General features: G+C 56.0%; 3 protein-coding genes across 3 annotated transcripts; 2 read left to right on the top strand and 1 right to left on the bottom strand.

The window, feature by feature from the left end:
- Nucleotides 1–3,356: 3,356 nt before the first annotated feature.
- On the top strand, nt 3,357–12,967 carry B0H18DRAFT_959748 (uncharacterized protein; the record flags this gene model as incomplete). The annotated part of the gene is made up of 24 exons (XM_048042851.1): nt 3,357–3,476; nt 3,534–3,887; nt 4,155–4,526; nt 4,893–4,976; nt 5,032–5,217; nt 5,277–5,516; nt 5,570–5,708; nt 5,769–6,436; nt 6,468–6,583; nt 6,697–6,753; nt 7,333–7,744; nt 7,803–7,941; nt 7,997–8,436; nt 8,984–9,151; nt 9,204–9,441; nt 9,496–9,532; nt 9,574–9,832; nt 9,887–10,022; nt 10,073–10,673; nt 10,715–10,754; nt 11,216–11,386; nt 11,446–11,928; nt 11,986–12,124; nt 12,213–12,967. 24 exons carry the CDS (start codon nt 3,357–3,359, stop codon nt 12,965–12,967), a joined length of 6,354 nt encoding a protein of 2,117 aa, XP_047886649.1.
- A 1,607-nt stretch (nt 12,968–14,574) lies between these two features.
- Nucleotides 14,575–15,896, bottom strand: B0H18DRAFT_1125455 (uncharacterized protein; the record flags this gene model as incomplete). Its single annotated transcript, XM_048035022.1, has 8 exons — nt 14,575–14,612; nt 14,672–14,893; nt 14,957–14,970; nt 15,030–15,095; nt 15,154–15,343; nt 15,398–15,519; nt 15,595–15,755; nt 15,807–15,896. The coding sequence occupies 8 exons, from the start codon at nt 15,894–15,896 to the stop codon at nt 14,575–14,577; spliced, it is 903 nt and encodes a 300-aa protein (XP_047886648.1).
- Nucleotides 15,897–16,542: 646 nt separating this feature from the next.
- Nucleotides 16,543–17,271, top strand: B0H18DRAFT_125620 (uncharacterized protein). The gene has a single exon (XM_048036746.1). It carries the CDS (start codon nt 16,702–16,704, stop codon nt 17,149–17,151), a length of 450 nt encoding a protein of 149 aa, XP_047886647.1. The 5' UTR covers nt 16,543–16,701; the 3' UTR covers nt 17,152–17,271.
- The last annotated feature ends 924 nt before the right edge of the window (nt 17,272–18,195 follow it).

The following is an 18,195-nucleotide window of genomic DNA, read 5'->3' as shown; positions in this document are numbered from 1 at the left end:
TCAACATTTGTGCGCTGATTTATCCAGAAGAAGGTCCCCAAGACCCCTCCGATGATGCGTGAGCCCCAGCATCTGCGTACCTCAACCAATGCCCATTTCCTCGGTGAGCATGCTTTGCATTCATTATTCTAGATTCAAGAACGTTGCCTGACCAGTCTTTAGAATATCTACTACTGGTACAACTGCATGGAACAGGGTTGGGGCTATCTATGTAGATCAGTGTTATGTCATCTGTCGCCGTGTCGCGCTCCGTCGTGCTTTGTATAATTTTTCGTCAAAGTGTAACAACTTCTCACCTGTTTAATGATAACGCGGTTTCAATTCCGATTGATTTGTATTGATTGTAAGAAGTACCACAAGACTCAAATGCTTTTGAAAGCCATGGGTACCCTGATATGTACCTACAAGGTCCATGCGTCCTGGCTAGCAAGCAGTGTCATATATGACATGCAAGGTCAGCAAGGCTTAGAATGTCTGCCTGCATCAACATACTGAAAGCACAAAGTAAATCTTATATTTAAGTACTGGCTGTCCTGTCCAAGCACATAAAGCAGAGACTTGTCTTGCCAAGAGTCGTGCTGTCTGCAAGCCATGACGGTCCTAATACACTTGTCAAGACAAGTGAGTTTTTCCTGATGGACCTGTAGAGGCTATCAGTGCGACAATTGTCACACAGCGCCACGCGAGGGGGGATGTCACGTCCCTCCTGGATCGTCTGCTTGCCAATGTTGTACAGATGAAAGGCTGAACTGTATGTGGAGTCTGGTAGCCCCGCGCGACGGGCCCCGCGAAGGTGAGCGCTCCTCCCAAGAGGTCCAATAGGCGTCAATGTCTAAGCTCGACGTGACCAGGGGGGGAAGGGGCCAGGCCAAACGTGGGCGCAAGGAGCCCCCGAACGTTTCTCATGTGTCAAACGAGAGCTTGAACCTAGCGACAACTCCCCTGCCTAGTTTTTCCGCGAACACCGCCCACATGCCCAACAGATCAACCCGGCTTTCCGCAGCCGCCCTCGACATCGAGAGTCAGCCGGCAGCTAAGACGACTGGATTTGCTGGCGGGCCCGGCCGCGATGGGGGGAGGAGACGTCTCTGTACTATGCAGCGAAGGAGGAATTGCGCCAAGTTGATGCGCGCATCGCGGTCCTTTCCTATGAACGGAAGTGCTTAGAGCAGTTCATCGCAGAGTTGGAGGATTTCGCGGGGACGACCGACATCTGAGACATGTAATGCACAATATGTATGTACCCCCGTGGACACAACAAGGATATTCTGCTTGATGAGCTGAATTGTGAGCCACCAAAAAAGGCCAAAGTGATGACCAGGAGGTAGGGGTCACGTAAGACGGCATGCTGTGGAGAAAAGGTATGCACCTCGTGTATCATCAACATCTACTGCGTGATCTCCTGTAGCGATCGCAAACCACTCTGACACAGAGACCTATGAGGATCGAAACTTGTCGGCTACGTCGCCCGACTGTGTGGACGTAGCATAGTGGTGTGTCTGTCGCGACCATGTCGCGATGGTGGTGTCCTGGCTGCGACTCCGACCTAAGTGAAACGGACATAAACGCTATTAACAGTAATAATCATATGTGGTACCAACATCTATCCGCTCGATGCCGTAGGTGATGGAGTGTGTGGATGTATCTCGCGGCGTCGATTGATAGCGTACCCATACCGAGATACTGGCGGTCGCGGCGGTCATTCGTTGCACAGATCTCCATACCTTAATAAGTGCTCATGTACAGACGGACACCAGCATTTTTTCCACCAGGACAACACTGATGCTGGTCAATCGAAGCGTGAGCAGAGTCGTTCCGACTGATAAGGTGTGGCAATGGGAGAGTGGCACATGTGAAGCTCTCCCATTCTGGGGAGATAGATTCCGCCACAAGTCGCCTCAGACAGGGAACATTGGAGCAGGGAGCAGCAGCTAGGAGCTAAGAACCCTTTCTGGACTTTCCATCCCGCCAAGGTGAACGCTTAAGACACTGAACATGTAACGGAGGTCGGCGACGGAGGCATAGTGGCCCACGCGATCACGGTGGTCATGGCTGAGCCATTTGAGTCGAGCAGGGTCGGAAGGAAGATGACTCTCTCGCCACAGTGGCGAAGTATTGATAGAGCATCAGAAGTCGGGATCGGGACAAGTAGCCATAAGCACGCCAGCGCGACAGCACAAGGGAAGCACGTCGGGTGGAGAGCTGGACAGAACCCCGACGGAATGCACGACGATAAAGGCCTTGGGTTCATCATCGCACTTTTTTCCGTGCTGCACAATCAATGTCGCGCACAAAAAGGCATCATGAAAGAGCTGGACGACGCTGCGGATGTCGTACATGCGACTGCACGACAAGAAAATCGCCTCAGAAAGACAAACAGCTCTCTCCAACCAGTTCAGTGGGAAACATGGGGATAGCAGGCGGAACCTCGGTAACGGAATGTCAAACCGTTGTCACTTAAGTTGACATCATCGACAAATAATTGTGCTCGGATTGCATCGACAGGGCATATGCGTAAGGGGCTACAGGCTCATTGGATTGCACACGAGTTTTATGACGCCCGAATGGGTTTGGGAACGTGTCTGTGAAATATCTAACGAGATACGCCTCCACTAATGAAGACTCATCGATGCCACCCACGACCCTCAAAGTGAGACAGTTGTCTCCCGTGCGACAGTAATGGAAACATGCAGGGAGCCACGGAGAACCTCTTCATTTCTATGCACGACGCTAGGATTTGGTGCTACCTTGCTACCTCCCGGAGGTGGATCGACCAACGCGACGTCCGCACACTAGAGAATCCCATAATGGCATCAATGTTGTACAAGGGCGAAGGGAAGGGTTCCATATGACGGACACCTGACTTGGAACACCCCGCGTCCCGACTACACCGGCATCGATCGCCAACGATACCGCAGCATGAACGGTGCAGCGCCGTTTGAAGGCGTATCGGGCTGGGCCTACGTCGCGACTTTGACGACTTTGACCGAGGGAGTGTGCGACAGGCTATAAACCGTTGCACCTCACTGCGGCAAGTACTGCCAAGCGCCACGGTTCGACGCTAAGCACGAGTCTGGTTGCACAGATGGGGATTGAACATGTCACCACTTCTGGTATTTATGAACGAAGGGGGCACGTACGTCGTCTCGGCGAAGGTCCTGCAGCCGTCGGAGACAAGGAGATTACTCGCATTCGATGACGATGCCTGGGCGCTAGATAACTCGGGCCGTCCCCGCCGGCCACAAGCCGCTTGTTGGAATCGTGGTCATCTGATCCGCGACAGGACGCGACGTGGAAAGGAAGCCGGACCCAAACAAGTTGGGAGGTAGTAGGGCCACTTCGACTTCGACTTCGCTATGAACCTACCAACGAAGACGACGCCCGCCGAGAAGCTCACCAATTTCCTCACTCGTGTTCCAGCACCCGATGACGATGAGGCATTGCGACGGTGGCTCGATCGTTTCAATCAAGAACTGGTGCGTATAGCATGAGGTGTCTCGCATGTTGAACGAATACTAAACCGAGCTGCGTAGATGCTGTACAAACACTCTACACGGAAGGATGTGAGAGATGACCACGTTTGGAAGAGCGTGGACATCGCCCTAGCGAACATCACGCACAGGATCTCCGGAGAACTGCGATTGTGGGTACTTGAGAACTTCCCGGAGCTGGCCCATGAGGTCAGAAGCCAGGAAGACGAACTTGGGCTGATATACGCTGCCGCCTTCGACGAGCTCTCCGTCAAGCGCCTCACAAACGCCTCGAAGAGACGGGATACAGAACGTCCTACCTCGCGAGAGGCGAGGCTTAGGCAAATCGGCCAGACTAGGTCGGAGTCTGTGACGGAGGCCGCACCAATGGATTCTCAAGTGAAAGTGGATGAGATGGTGAGCCGGGCATACGACGCATATGAGCGTAACCACAGGGCGAGTTTCAGTTCATTTACCCCGAAATAATGAGTCACTAATCCCCACGGACAGTGTGACCGTTGCTTCAAAAACTGGGGGAACATCCACTGTCACCTGGTAAAAGGGAGCACCACATGCGAGATGTGTCGTTTCTACAAGCGGCCATGTAGATGGGACGGCTACTCGTTGTCGGCCGGAGACTACAGGGGTGAGTCTCCATTACTCCGATGAATGATGCCGCGCCAGCTGAAGGGGTCGGCCGTTCCAGAGGACTCTCCGACAAAGCGTCCAGATGACGTGGAAATCGTGTCCATGGACGGCGGCGTCACAACGTGCGACGAGACCCCGGCGTCTCTTGACGTAGAGCGCAGCGGATCCTGGAGGAAGGCAGAGGGGATACATACGCGCCCCGAGGATAACGCCGCGCAGCATCGAGGGGCAGTGATCGTTCCCATCCATGAGCATAACACGGCCCACTATGACGAGGCTCTGGAGCGGCGCCGTTGCGCCACAATCAACGAAGTCACAAACCTCCGTCGAAGGATCGCAGAGCTGGAGGCGCAGGCCGACGTTGTCCGCGCGATTATGGCGCAAACGGGAGGGCCTTTCGACGCAGATGTGAGTTAGTGGTTGCAGTGGGCATGTCAGGCGTAACTGTATAGATACCATACGTCACATGGTGCACCCTATGTATCGAGAATCATATTGTGACAGGAATGCGACATGTCCAGCGACACCCATCCCGCCGCCTGTGAAGTCTGCGACGACGTTCCATATCACGTGGGGCCCCAACGGTAGCCGAGATCGTGGCCACAACGGCGTCTAATCCGCGGCATTGTTGCCCATAGAAGGCATGACATCCCCGATCCACGGTCCGCGACCGCGAACACTGTGGCTCCCACGACTTCATCCCTCTCTGCTCATTCTCACTTGACTAGTAACGACAAAATGTTGGGTCTTGGACTCCTAACGCCGACCGAACAGCTCATGAACTACCTCCGGGACAAGCCTGTACCTGAGCAAGGGGCAGCGCTCCACAAGTGGACGGTAGACTACAAGGATCTATACGTACGACTGTCTCACCGCCGGAAATACCATTGATTGGGAACTGAACTATCAACAGGACTCGTACTTTGCACATCGCGGGGATCATCCCAATGAGCCGCAGCCGGAGGCTCTAGTAGACGCTGCCAAGGAGGCAATGAGGCTGGTACATGCACGGGCGACACCGGGCTTCAAGCTGTGGCTGACTGAGCAGTTCCAAACGCCCTCGGTGCTAGACACCCGCGCTGGCACGCCAAAAAGAGCGGTAAGTGGTTCTTGTCCCAAAGACAAATGGACATGAACCTAAACCGTTCGGCGTGACAGCCACCCCAGGAAGGCGACGGCAAGGCGGACGTCAACAGGCTCGGGCTCCCTGCGATGCCAGTGATCACGGTGCCAGATGGGACACCTGCCAAGTTCGGCCCTCCTGGTAAGAAAGTACGACGCAACGCCCCTTCCGCGACTCCAGGTCGCCCCGGCCCCGCCGTATCAACAATGCATACGAAGAGAAAGGCCAACGAGTTGGACGAAGGCCACACTGAATCTTCAAATGGCGCCGACCGCGTACGTACTATAGTTCAGCGATGTACGAGAACTAACAAGTCGCCACTACACAGTCATGCGGCAACTGTGTCGCATTGCCCGCAGACACGGTCTGCCATGTAGAACCAGGGGCGCCGGCGTGCCGCCAATGCCTCGACCGGGGCCTCAAATGCGACAGGACTGGTCACGTTCGACCAAGCGTAAACGTCGGCGGTGCGTTGCTGATGGGGAGAGCATTCCGCGGGGTTACTGATGTCGGAATGTGGATAACAGACTCTGCTACGGGACCAATCAAGAGGGTGCGATTGGAACAGGATGAGCCGCGGTCCCCAGGCCGTCATATAGACTTGCCGGTGAAGGAACCGACTGTCCCGTCATCGACCAACGCTGCGGCTACCTCTGCAACAACAGATGCGACCAATGGGGGAGAGGAAACGCAGACGGGTAACGGGACCGCGGCTGGCAGCGTCCCAGCTCCACAAGAAGGGGTGGCACCGACGGAAGAAGACCAGTTACTTGCTAGCCCGGTCGAACGCAACGTTCCTGAACTCCGCCATGTAGCAGGAGAGCAGGACATGGAGAGTGCGGATGTGGCCACGGATCTCGACGGGGTGGAAGCGTTGATTTCCACAGAGGTGAAGGCAGGCGCCTCGTCGGCCCCTAGGATGTCCGTCGCCACGCAGACACAGAGTACGTCGCCCTCGTGCATGTCGCCGGTTGGCAGTCGCGAAATCGGAGGCGAGCGCGTGGACGTGTACAGCGCAAGGAGGCTGTACCTGGTGGCAGCCGAAGAACTCAGATCCATCGAGGCCCGTATTCAGGTCCTGCAAATGCAAGAAGAGAACATGAAAAGGGCCCTCGCGACTATGGAGCGGCAGTTCGCGACCCCGGGCCCGGCTGAAGACTCTGCGGGAGGCGCCTCTCCACCGGCTGCAGTTGGGGTGCGTGCAACGTATTCTTCGGTGAATGAAGCGCGTGGAGCGAGGGCCGAGCCGTCGCGTCGCGCAACGGTCCAAGCCGGATCGCAACACAGAGTGGGACCAGGTGCCGCGGGGCCTTCTCGGCGTCATGATTGAGGTAGCTCCAACGTGCGCTGAGATTGTCGCGATGCACACACTGACGTGTCAAAAGGTTGTGCAGTGATGATGTGATGTGTAAATGTATGTAGTGCTCATGATTCCTGTGGTCGTCAATTTCACAGGTTGGATGTTGGAATGATCGTCACCGTGCTGCGGTTAGGGTCTGCGAACCAGCCTTGGTGTACTAAAGTATGAGGCCACATCGTGTTAGATACCACAGCGATCGTATGCTATCTGCATGTGCGACGTCTGGTTGCATCGATGGCAAACGATGCAAGCATGGATGCGTCTGCTCTGGACGTCGTCATGTCCGCAACATCGTGGGGGGCTTACGCGATCATTCGACGAAAACGGGTTTCGGTTGGCCCTAGTCAGCGCGACAATCAACAGTTAGCCACAGAGGGACGACTCTAGACACATGACCACACAAAGAGTCGTCCGGCTTTGGTTTTCCCTGTGTGGAAGTGCCTTGCAAGACGTCGCTACAGTGTGGTTGAAGCCTCGGCAAGCAAACAGACCTGTATGACTCAGGCATCGAGGATCTTGCCAATGAAGACCTGGCGGCCTCATGTCATCCGAGATTTACTGCACAGCGCGGGTTAATCGACACGCACGTGAACGACGACGCGTCGCGTCAGTATCGACGTCGCGGTTCGACAGCACATTCCCACGCCCCTGCCATCATCCTTGCAGTGACCCCGTCTATACTGAGCTACGCCCTGCATTTATTTCGTACCCTCCTGAACCCCAGACTTCAGTATCATGGTCAGCGACGACGAATACGAGGAAGGACCTGAAGTCAACATGCGTGCGCAGGGGACAACGACGGGGTTTGACTGGAATGACGACATGTCGTCCATCGTCGAGGACGATGAACGAGGACACTACGAGCCGCAAGATATTTGGCGCGACAACGATAGCTTCGATGACGACGCCCGCTCTTCGTCCACGAACCCGACGGAACCAAGGGCTGCACGTGTCAGCACCGAAGAGCAGGAAGAGAATCACTCCCGCGACGAGCTTGACGATTCGGAGGAGGTTGACGACGTCAGGTCGAATCGGGGAGACGACGTGCTGGAAGACCCAGCTCTATCCGCTGACACGTACGCGCCGACCATCGGAATCGATGTCTCTCAGCTGGCGCGGATAATGCGGGACAATGGGCGGGTGGTAAGTCAACAGTACATGTCACACGGGACTATACGACCTGGCGTTGACACGCCTCGAGTGCGATCATTGCAGAGGGGCGCAAGACGACACGGCGCCGTGCTGCTTCAAGAACAAAAGCGATGTCGCGTGCTGGAATTGCGTCAGAAACCAGTGCGAATGCAAGTTTCAAGGACTGCCACTGGTACCAAAGTTGCGATGTGTGTCCATATAATCCGTTGGAGCGAATATGTTCTTACTCGTCGGGTTCCACAGATTTTGAAGCACCCTTGGGTCACCCGGGCAGCTTCGCAGACCATTCTGCTGGTGCTCGTACGAAGGCCGACAATCCGCCCGTTCTCATGGCCGACGGGACAGTCGCTGCAACATCGCGCGATCCTATGTCTGGCATGGAGACTGGGATGCAACGCATGAACTTCCGCGCAACATCATCAAAGCGCGCGCGGAGAAACTCACCAGTGTCTGCGGAACCTGTCAAGCGTCCGAGATACGAACATCCAGGTCCCGACCCACATGACGGGGCACCCACAGTCCCGGGGTCTAGGGAAGTCAGCAATGCGAAGCGAGCCTTTACGAAACCCGACAGACTCGCTGGTCTCCTTTCGACACGTCGAGCATCGTCACGTTCCGACGAGCCCACCCCGGAGTCGACACTCCGCATTCCGACGGACTATGCTCATAGCGACGAGGCGACAGTGAGTCGGGCGATTGAAATCCACACCGGTATGGTAGAGGTTTATCAGTGGAGCCTTAACAAAACCAACGCGGAGCTCGCGGTGGCCAAAGAAAACGAACGGTCTATCAGGGAGAAGCTTGGTGAATGGGAGGAGCGGCTGGCACGCTATGAGGAATCGCACTGACTCAATACGACGGTCGGACGAATGATAATCGCCAGTACTAGGACGGTGCCGTTCGGGACCCGGGCAGTTTCAATCATCTTGTAAATACTTGTAACGACAGCGTATGTAGACTAAAGCGATGTGCAATGGATCTGGAGCACTGAAGCGGGTGGCTGAAGAGTGACACCTTTTACTGACATGAGTGAAAGCTCGCCCCACTTTGCGATTGGACTGCCGAACCCGTGGGGAAACACGACGCCACACCGTTCGGTACGCCGATGTGACGGAGATCACAACGCGTGGCGACGTGGCGGTTGGGCGCCTACGACGTCTGTGTCGCGCATGTTCAACAACGGCTCTTCACGATCCCACCTCTAACTCCCGACGCTCCATAGTTCAATAGACGATGGCACCAAGGAAGACGACCGCAACAACAGAACCGGCGACCGCACCGCCGCCTCCCCACGTTGCCCACCTTCGCAACGTATTCAAGGCCATCGAATTGAAAGCATTCGAGGACGGCTCGGAGAGAACCCAATTAGAGGGCTTGCGGATGCTGCGCGACGCATTCGTATGTCAGACTAGACCTGCAGTCGAGTTCCGAATGACATTCGCTTTCGCAGATCCAGTACGGTGCACGGGAAGAGCTCTATGTCGGCGAAGACGGCTGGAAGACAAAGAGCGACAAGGAGAACGCTGCAAAGGTGGTTAAGGGGATCTCGAAGATGCTGGTCGGGAGCAACGTTCCCATAAAACCAAAGGTTGCAGCCTGGATCGCCGCCAATTGGCCAAACCTGGTCACTCCCGCCAATCCGCTGCCTGTGGGTCCCAGACGGTTTGAATTCGACGAAACGGATATAGGTGAGTAAGAACGACGACTGTCATTGTGCATTCATAAATCAACTCGTGCCGAAGATTCACTCAAGGAGCTCCTGGCTCAATTGACCCAACGGTAAGTGCATGAACCAATCGCGAGGGTGTGATGCTTATCAGCGGCCTTGACGTGTTCAGGGATGTTTATGTGGCCCATTCGAAGGAGGACCGTCCAGGAAAGGCGAGGAAACAAGCTTCAAAGGACGAGGTACAGCTGGTAGTCACTGGGAGAGTACATCAGCCTGTCGAGGATGTCAACAGGCGCTCTGTAGCTAAGAAGAAGGGCGTATCCGCTGCGAAGGGGAAGACGGACCACATTAAGGGCTCGAGAGAGGAAAATGCGGAGCACGCGCGAGAGCGATTGCGAGCGGGGGCTAAGGTGCGCCTCTCCGTGCAGACATTCAACGTATGATAATGATGGCATTGGCCACAGTGTGACTACTGCAAGTCTGCAGTGAATGTCGCGCGCCCGTGCGTCGTGCTGCAGGGTAATGCCAAATGCGAGGAGTGTAAGAAGAGGCGAAAGGGATGCTTCTTCGATGACCGTTCACTCAGCGGATATGTCAGCAGTGAGTGCTCGTCTCGTTAGGCGGTTTGACAGCGCCAAATGACACTTTAGAACTCAAAGAACAGACTGGCGGAGCGAGGGGGGGCGACAACGCCGACGTGGAGCACGTCGAGACCACGCCTGGCCCGTCCAGGGATGAGCGCTCACAGTCCGCGGCGGGTACTGCTGGGCCAAAACGCGGTGTAAACTCGAAAGGGAAACATCGGGCACACTTTGTGGACGGCCCAGGGGAAGCGTTGTCGGATTCGGCGTCGGAAACGACTAAGGCTCCGAGTCGCCGGGTGCGTCAAGTGGAGGTGTACATACCTCCCGTGAACATCGACCGGGCGTCCTACCGGCCAGTAGAAGAACTGCCATGGGAGTCGCAATGGGAGGCGGGTTCGGAAGACGGTTCGGATTCGTCTCGGTGTTCCATTGAGAGCAGGTACACACCTTCGGATGTTGCGCCGGAGGTCGAGATGAACCAGGCGCACCGAGAGGATGCTAACGAGTTGGTCGCCCTCCGAGAGCGAGTCGCGCAGCACCGAGAGGCCCTCGCCGCCGCAACATCTCTGGTTGAAGCTAAGGAACGGTTCAAGGCGCACCTGGAGGAGAGGATAGCAGGAGCAGAGGCTGACAGGGCTCAAGCGGCGGCACGACTCGAGGCCCTGAGGTCCGTTCGGGAGAGGGCTGGACACGACAGGCGAGACGAAGCTCGATGAGTATTGGCGGGATGGTCAAGGACAACTCAACTGTGCGTGTGTATGGATGTATGCTACTGAACGACGTCGGTCAAGCGAATAGAAGTGATGGATGTATCGACGATGCGTGTGCACATGTGGGAGGAAGGTAGTGAGCAGAGTCGGACGCACCATGAGTAATCGAAACACCGAATACGAAACATGTCATTCGAAAACGACCTGTTCAACAGCCACACCTTGGGACAGTACTCCACGACCACGCGACTCAAAACGTATGAATGGGTCGTATCGTTCATGAACGATACAGGCCGAATGGACTCTGATGATTCATGGTTTGCTCACGCATCAAGCGGCGGCTTGGTCTTCTCAGGACACCGTAATGGTGATTGATCCCCGTGCGACAAGCGAGACGCGTGGTTGAGATTGGTCACGAGCCCCCAAGGACTCGGACATTTCCCATGTGCATGCGTGGCCTTCCTACGTTCTCCCATCCACGACTGATAATATCACCCAGGCAACTTTCCTCATACACTGCGCGCTCCCTATGTCGCGGACTGCGAGCAGAGTTGATGATGACGAGGCGGTGTTATCTTCCATCGAGGTCTGGTTCTCAGTTGCGGAAAAGCAGGACCTCCGCGTCGCGTCGATGGCGATGCAGGTGGTCCAAACGCTCCATGGGCTGATGGTATGACTCACTATTGGTCACTATGGGTCATATTCTGCTGGCTGACGCTATGTCGACAGGTTAAGCATGGGGAACGGCACAATAATGCGTCGGGGATAATGGCCGAGCCGACCTGGATCACTCTTCGGCTGAACAAGTTGGCCCAGCTCGTGAAGACCGGTTCTTTCCATGTGGACGGACGAAAGTGGGTCCAGAGCCATTGGCCTGAGCTACTCGAGGGTGGCGAAAGCCGTTGGCCAGCTTGTCGAACCCGGAACGCGGCTGATGCCGATGCCGAGGTCGATGACGAGATGGATGGAAATCAGGATGGCAGCGAGGACGGTGAAAATGACGGGGGATTCATCGGTGACGGGCAGGACGAGTTGTCCGCCGATGGAGGGGAGGAGGAGGCCAGCGAGGAGGACGAGACGATGGTAGACGAGCATGAGTCGCCCCCTCCAGCGTCGCAGCCGCGCACGACCAACCGGCCCGCAAATCCTGCTCGATCAGCCAAGGAGGGCATCAAAAAGAAGGCCGAGCTTTATCGCAAAGCCCTCAAGAAGGTACGTATACCACTACAGCACGAACGCAGTGATTGAAACTTTAGGTATGTTATACAGTGCGACTACTGTCGCTCGGCGACGCGGGCTGTCAGGGAGTGCACCGTTGAGAATGGAACACTCACCTGTAGCACGTGCAAGACGGCAGGGAAGGGTTGCTACTTTAACGGGTATTCCCTGAACGGGACCCTAAGCAAGAGTGAGTGTCGCACCGTATCAGGGACATCCACGCTCTCCACGCTCACCTGCGAGTCCATTGGGAACTTTTGACCTAGCCACGTCATCAGATAAACAGGGCGACCACGAGTCTGCGCTCGTGCAGCAGGACCGCCCTGTCGACAGATCATCGAGGCCACTACCGAGGGCGACGCGTTCGACCAGAACAGCTGCCGTGCCCAAAGCCGAGGCGGCTGAGACGACTGTGACGAAGGCTTCGTTGACTACGCCTGTAAAAGGTCTGCCCGCAAAGCATGAACGCACGGACTCGAAAGATGGCGCCCCCCTTAGGAAGCGGACCAAGAGAGAGATAGTCCGGAACGTTGGCGACGGTGATCGCAGGTCGCTCCGCTCGTTGACGTCCGCTTCTACCAACGTGTCCAAGGCAGGAGGCGGTGAACAGATGCCACGCGTGCCATCGGCAACGGACACCGAGTTGTCCGCGTTCGACAATCTTACCTGCGAGGATGTCGCGCCGTCTGACGTCCGTATCGACGTTACCGCATCCAATGGAGAGACGAGGCCGACACAAGCTGACCAGATAAAGCGCCTGAAGAAGCTCATCGGAATGTTCGAGGAGCAGCAGTCCGATATGATCGAGGACATGGCAAAGCTGCAGGCAGATCACGACTGGCTGTCGGAGGAGATCTCCTTTAACAGAACGCTGCTGAAGGACTTGCAGCAACCTTGCAAGCCTGAACCGGGACCGAGTCGCCTGGACCCTGAAGCTGGACCGAGTCGCCTCCCCGCGTCGGGAGTGGCATCAGGTTCTCGTCGTCGGGCGGCTCGCGGTCGGGGCGGTTCGAACAAATCTCGTGGTCGATAAAGGTGAGATTGTCACGATTGATTATAGCGGAAGAAGTAGCTGAACGTGCTCTCGTCTGAACGGTAGAAGTCAGTACTCGCACGAGGTTAATGAGTATCCCTGTCGTACCGTCGATTACTGTCCTGCGCGGTTGTGTATTGAGTCTATGTCTCAAAGGAAATGACCTTGCGCCCGTCTTTGGGCGTATGTATGCCGAAGGAATCAAGCGCAATCACGCATGCGGAAAGAGAAAATCGAATGGATCGACAGGACGCGCACCCAGTTCGCATTCATTCGTACGGTCGTAAGAGAAGAACGACACGAGGGGATCGTTGGTAACATGCATGGGCTGCCGTGGTACTTTGAGTGTCGCGATATGCGACAATGATACACAGAAAGCGGCGATGTGTGGCATCGTCCATGAACGATGTGGCCCAAAATGGATACTGTAAGTGGATGCATGGCCCAGTAGCAAACGAATTTGAGATGAGCATTCACAAGCGCCCATTGGGCTGAGTTTGGCTATGGTCACTACAGATATTACAGCATACAGTGGGATCTAGAAAGAAGTCGGGCTGCATCGTTCGCGAACGATACGGACCGTCGGTCAATGTCGGCGAAGGTCGACACCTGAGATGGAGAGTGTGGCTTGTGAGCGTCTCACGATAGCTGATCGGGTCACTGATCGACGAGATTGCGTGACGTTGAAGTCTGACGAGCACACGTCATCGTGACCGTGTGGCTGCATTCCCGTCTCCCATCTCCATAACCTAACCCCACGCTGTCGCGGCTCTGTCGATCTCATGTCTCAAGCGTCGACTATGGAAATGCCTGCGTCGGATGCAGGAGCATTGGCTTCCTTGGAATGGTGGTTTGATCGTGCGAACGATACAGACGTGAAGTCATTTGAAAGCGCCACTGCGGACAACCCGGGTTGTGGCGCCGCCGGACATTGGTCTAACATTGGAAGACCGAGTAGATTAGTAAGCGGCGATTTACGGACCCGTAACATTGCAAGAAAAGAGGAAATGCCCGCCCTTTGTTCCGGGTCCTGACAAAGCAGGCCACAATTAGTATGTCGGGTGTCATAACATTGGTCACGTTTTCGCCGCAATGTTCCGAGGCCGCACAAAGCACGACCACCAAGCATGTTGGGATAATGTTCGTGCAATGTGATAGGTCCTGACATACGTCATGTGCCGGTTGAGAACAAAGGGGGGACATTCACTATGTTCCGACAATGTCTGCGCGCCGACAATTAGATATTTGCGGAACCCAGACATGTGCTATGTCCGGCTCGCTAAAATATTCTATTTGCGGAAGTCCAAAATGGGAAGTAAATGACTCATGTCCGGAGGTCTGACATAGCGTATGTTCCGTCACTATGTTCGCAGGCCGAACATTCCCTGTTTCGCTACGGAATCGTGAAACGATTCGCAACGACTCGCAACGCGAATGGTGGATGTCTTTTTACGAATCTGGCACACGATACCGCAGACGTATATCGGTGAAATAGATTCGGGTACTCTATCGCCAGCCTGATACCGCGACATCGCATTCGACGCGTATCACCTACGTTTGCCACAACGTCGCGATTCAACCTTTATCGCCACCCTGATACAGCGACTTCACGACTTCGCTTTCCACGCCGCGATCGCCACAACGGCTTTCGATTCAATACCATGAAAGTTGCCCATATCTCGGGCAGGACTGTCTTAAAATTACAGTGCTCCATTCGCGGGTCCAGATTCGCCTGTCCCAGACATAAGCCGATCGTCACTTTCTTAAGGGGGTGGAGGGGGGGGTCGACATATGCCAGAGACGCGCGATCTCCGAAGTCGGGCGACCGCGAGTCACCGACGACGCGGTCAATCTCCTCCTGGGCCTTCTTGCACGCATCGGGATGGAGGACCACCGTGAATAGAACGCCTTGAACACGGTGGTGGTCTGCGAGACATAGCCTTGAGCGTTAGATGCCACAGACATGGCATGCCGTCTTGAAGCGCATACCGCGTCGGTTCCACCTGCACACGAGCAGTCCAGTCAGCAGCACTCGCAGTGCCTACACTCTGCAGTTACTCACCGCCGTAGACGATATGAGCGTGACAAATGGGCTCCCGCAACCTCTATCGTCAGTGCGCCGATGCACCTGTGCGGCAGCGCCCCGTCAGCGCTCAAGTAAGCACGGCACGGTAAGGTCTACTCACCGCTTGACAAGCGTGAGGAACACTTCCGGCGACCCCAGCAGCCCGACGAGGATCTTGTGTGTCTCGCATTGCTGGATAGGGACGTAGCTTTCCAGCTTACTGTCGGGGACGTCGACGGCAATGTGCGCGGGGGAATCGAGGCTCGCAGAAGCCAAGACGGTCGCACCCAAACGCGTCCCCGAGGCACCAACTGGGATGTTGAGCTGGTATGACTACGCCCAGCAGCCGAGTTTGTACGGCATACAAAGAGGTGCGTCGCGACATATTCTTGATGCTGTAGATGGCAGTACGCGTCCGCGCCAGACGAGCAGACGAGCATTCGACGGCAAGTTTTTGAGAGCGCAAAGACGTCCTGCAAAAGCAAGCCTGTAATCAGCGCTCGTCGACGCCCAGTATCATCGCCGACGACTCCAACACTCACGCTCCTTACAGAACTCTCACTCTCCAAGGCGCTCCTCCGCCCAGTCCAGCTCCCTCTTCCTCCACGCCACGTCTAGCGCGCCCTTCTCTAGTGCCCACCCCCTTCGAGCGTCGCGAGCACCTCCGTCGCCCCAGCTGAGCTCTATGAGAACGCCACAGTGCTCCAGCGCCAGCTCTGGCCGCTGCTCGAAGGCGCGTGAGAGGACGGTGCGCTCGGGCCCGGTCTAGAGGACCATGCCGCCCGTGAATACGGAGAGGGAGAACATGAGGATCGCGGGGCGGAGCGGAGATATGGGCAGAAGGGAGGGGGACTGGGAGAGCATTTTCGATAGAGATGCTTTGCAAAACGAGGGTCGTCAGCTGGCATATACTATGAGCGCGAGCCAAGGAAGGGACTCACGATTCGTGCGCGATCCTTGCCTGGCCGAACACACGACAAAGGCGACTGTGAGCACATGGCGGGGGCCCGTACTGCGCTCAATTCGACTCGGAGAGGCTGTATGTGCCTAGCTTGCAAGTAGCGAGTGAGCCCTGCTATGACTAGAAACGGAAACGTAAACGTAAGAGGGGAGACCGCCGAGACTTAGGACGTGCGAACACACCGCCGAGATCAGTTCGTGATTCTACGCCATCCCCTGGAACCGGACAAGGCAACACTGGCACAACAGCGAACGAACATGGCGGTCAAGATACGCACTCCTAAAAGGGCCGGAGCATCAGTGTGGAGGGCGTGCGGTTGACAGAGGCGGAGAAGCTAGAGCGCCGTAAGAGGTGATCGATGGGAGGATGGGCGACAGGGGTGCGACATTGCGGGGCGAGACTCACCTGTAGGTGCCCTCGCAGCGCTCTTACTATAGCTGCTCCCTCGAGCTCCACGTCGGCGACCTCACGCATACCCGTGTGGCAGGTCGCCGGCATCCTACCCTCTCTTCCGGTCTGGACGCTTGGATGTGCCATCTCCGTCGAACGCGCCCGCACGGCAATTGCATTGTGAGAATGGTGTTCTCGTACGGCGCGTACGAGTACGATTAAGTGGGTAGATGTCGAGGAGTGATGTAAGGTATTAGGCGTGCTTTCGAACACAGAAGTAATAGTTGAGTGAGACGACGGACAACTTGAAGGCGGACGATGTCAGACACACGATGTTTGCTGTCTCAAATGGGCCACGAATTTACCCAGAGCACGAGTCCGTCGTTCAGTCGATTGGACGGCAATTGGTTCAACTCTGGACACCCGACTCGGACGCGACCACTGCACGAAGAGCAGCACGCCAGCCATATCGGGAAGGACGGGTGCTTGACGAGCAGACGTCCGCACTCGCAGCACTTGCACGCGCGAATCGTTCTCATGGTGGCTGACGTGCTCAGATCCGATCACGGCCGTGCATCGAGCCATGGACGCCGCGCAGCATCTACAAGTACATGGTGTCCAAGCATACGTGGTCAGCGAGGGATGCGGCGTGAGGCAACAACGGACGTACCGGGTCTATCGCGCGGTACACCGGATTCGCGTGGTACACCGGATTCGCGCGGTACACAGGGTTCGCGCGGTACACAGGATGAAAGACGAGTACGGTAAGTGCATGGTGTTCGGCGTGGAGAAGACCCCCGCCTTGGAGCACGTATAGATGGCTCGCCGAACGTCGAGAGATGTTGGGCAGACGCGCGGAAGAGCTTGAGGCAGATCCATTCAATGTTGATCAACAAACGAAGCGCACGTTTACCTTCCATCGTGAACGCGCTTGAAAGTCTTGCCGTGGACTCCAGGAAACGAGGGGCAGTCGTCTGGAGGATGAACCCCGCCGGGCTGGGCGCGTTATGTCGAGTGATCTGAAGGGATACGGCGCCAGGCAACACCCAGAATCAGAGCATGATCCCCAGGCCATCAACGAACTCACCTGCAATACGGATGCTCACAGCACACGGTACGCTGCCCGCGGCGTTCACAGCAACTGCCCCGCTGCGCCACCCAAACGGACGGACCTAGCCGTCAAATTCAGCGGAGACGGCAACGAGGGTATTCGGGTACGGAGCGTTCGTGCCGTAGCATCCTCGGTCTCATCGCAGATTCCTCCGTAGTATTTCGCGGGCAGACAACGCGCCACAGACCTCGAGTCACCATTCAGCATGGCTGTACGATCTACGAATCGCGCAGGCTGCTTACCTTCGCGGCTGATTCTCACAATCTCTAGACCACCAACTCCCTTCGGATGAGAGTCGTACGCTGTAGGTCGAACAGCCGCCAACCAAGAGCTTGCGACCGCTGCGCAAGTCATCGCCTTCGACCCGTATGAGCTCATTGTCTTTCAGAGTCGCATAACTTCGGCTGACGTCGTCCTGAAAGCCGGCATCACCGTATCCGTTCTGTTATACAGGATGGGTCTTTCAATGCATCGTCGTGTGGAATGCCGAAAGCAGTGAGCCTACCTCTCATTTTGTGAACTCGTGTACTACACGAAGACCCTCCGTACTTGAAACAGCTCCGCGTTCACCCAGCGACGAATAGATTCATTCGGCAGCCATTACAAGCAGTTGAGAGAAGGATATATGCCGTATAAGTGGAAGATGGTAAGCGATGCGTGGAAGATGGTGGAAGATGAGAACAGAAAGACAAGGACTGGAA

Source organism: Fomitopsis serialis, assembly GCF_022376445.1.
Source record: "Fomitopsis serialis strain Sig1Antser10 chromosome Unknown B0H18scaffold_155, whole genome shotgun sequence".
Lineage (NCBI taxonomy): Eukaryota > Fungi > Basidiomycota > Agaricomycetes > Polyporales > Fomitopsidaceae > Fomitopsis > Fomitopsis serialis.
Note: the sequence above shows the minus strand (reverse complement) of the source record. Positions and strands in the feature narration are given on the sequence as shown.

What these genes read in the sequence shown, in the direction of transcription:
- B0H18DRAFT_125620 (XM_048036746.1), top strand. Translation starts at nt 16,702, where the DNA reads ATGTCAGACACACGATGTTTGCTGTCTCAAATGGGCCACGAATTTACC.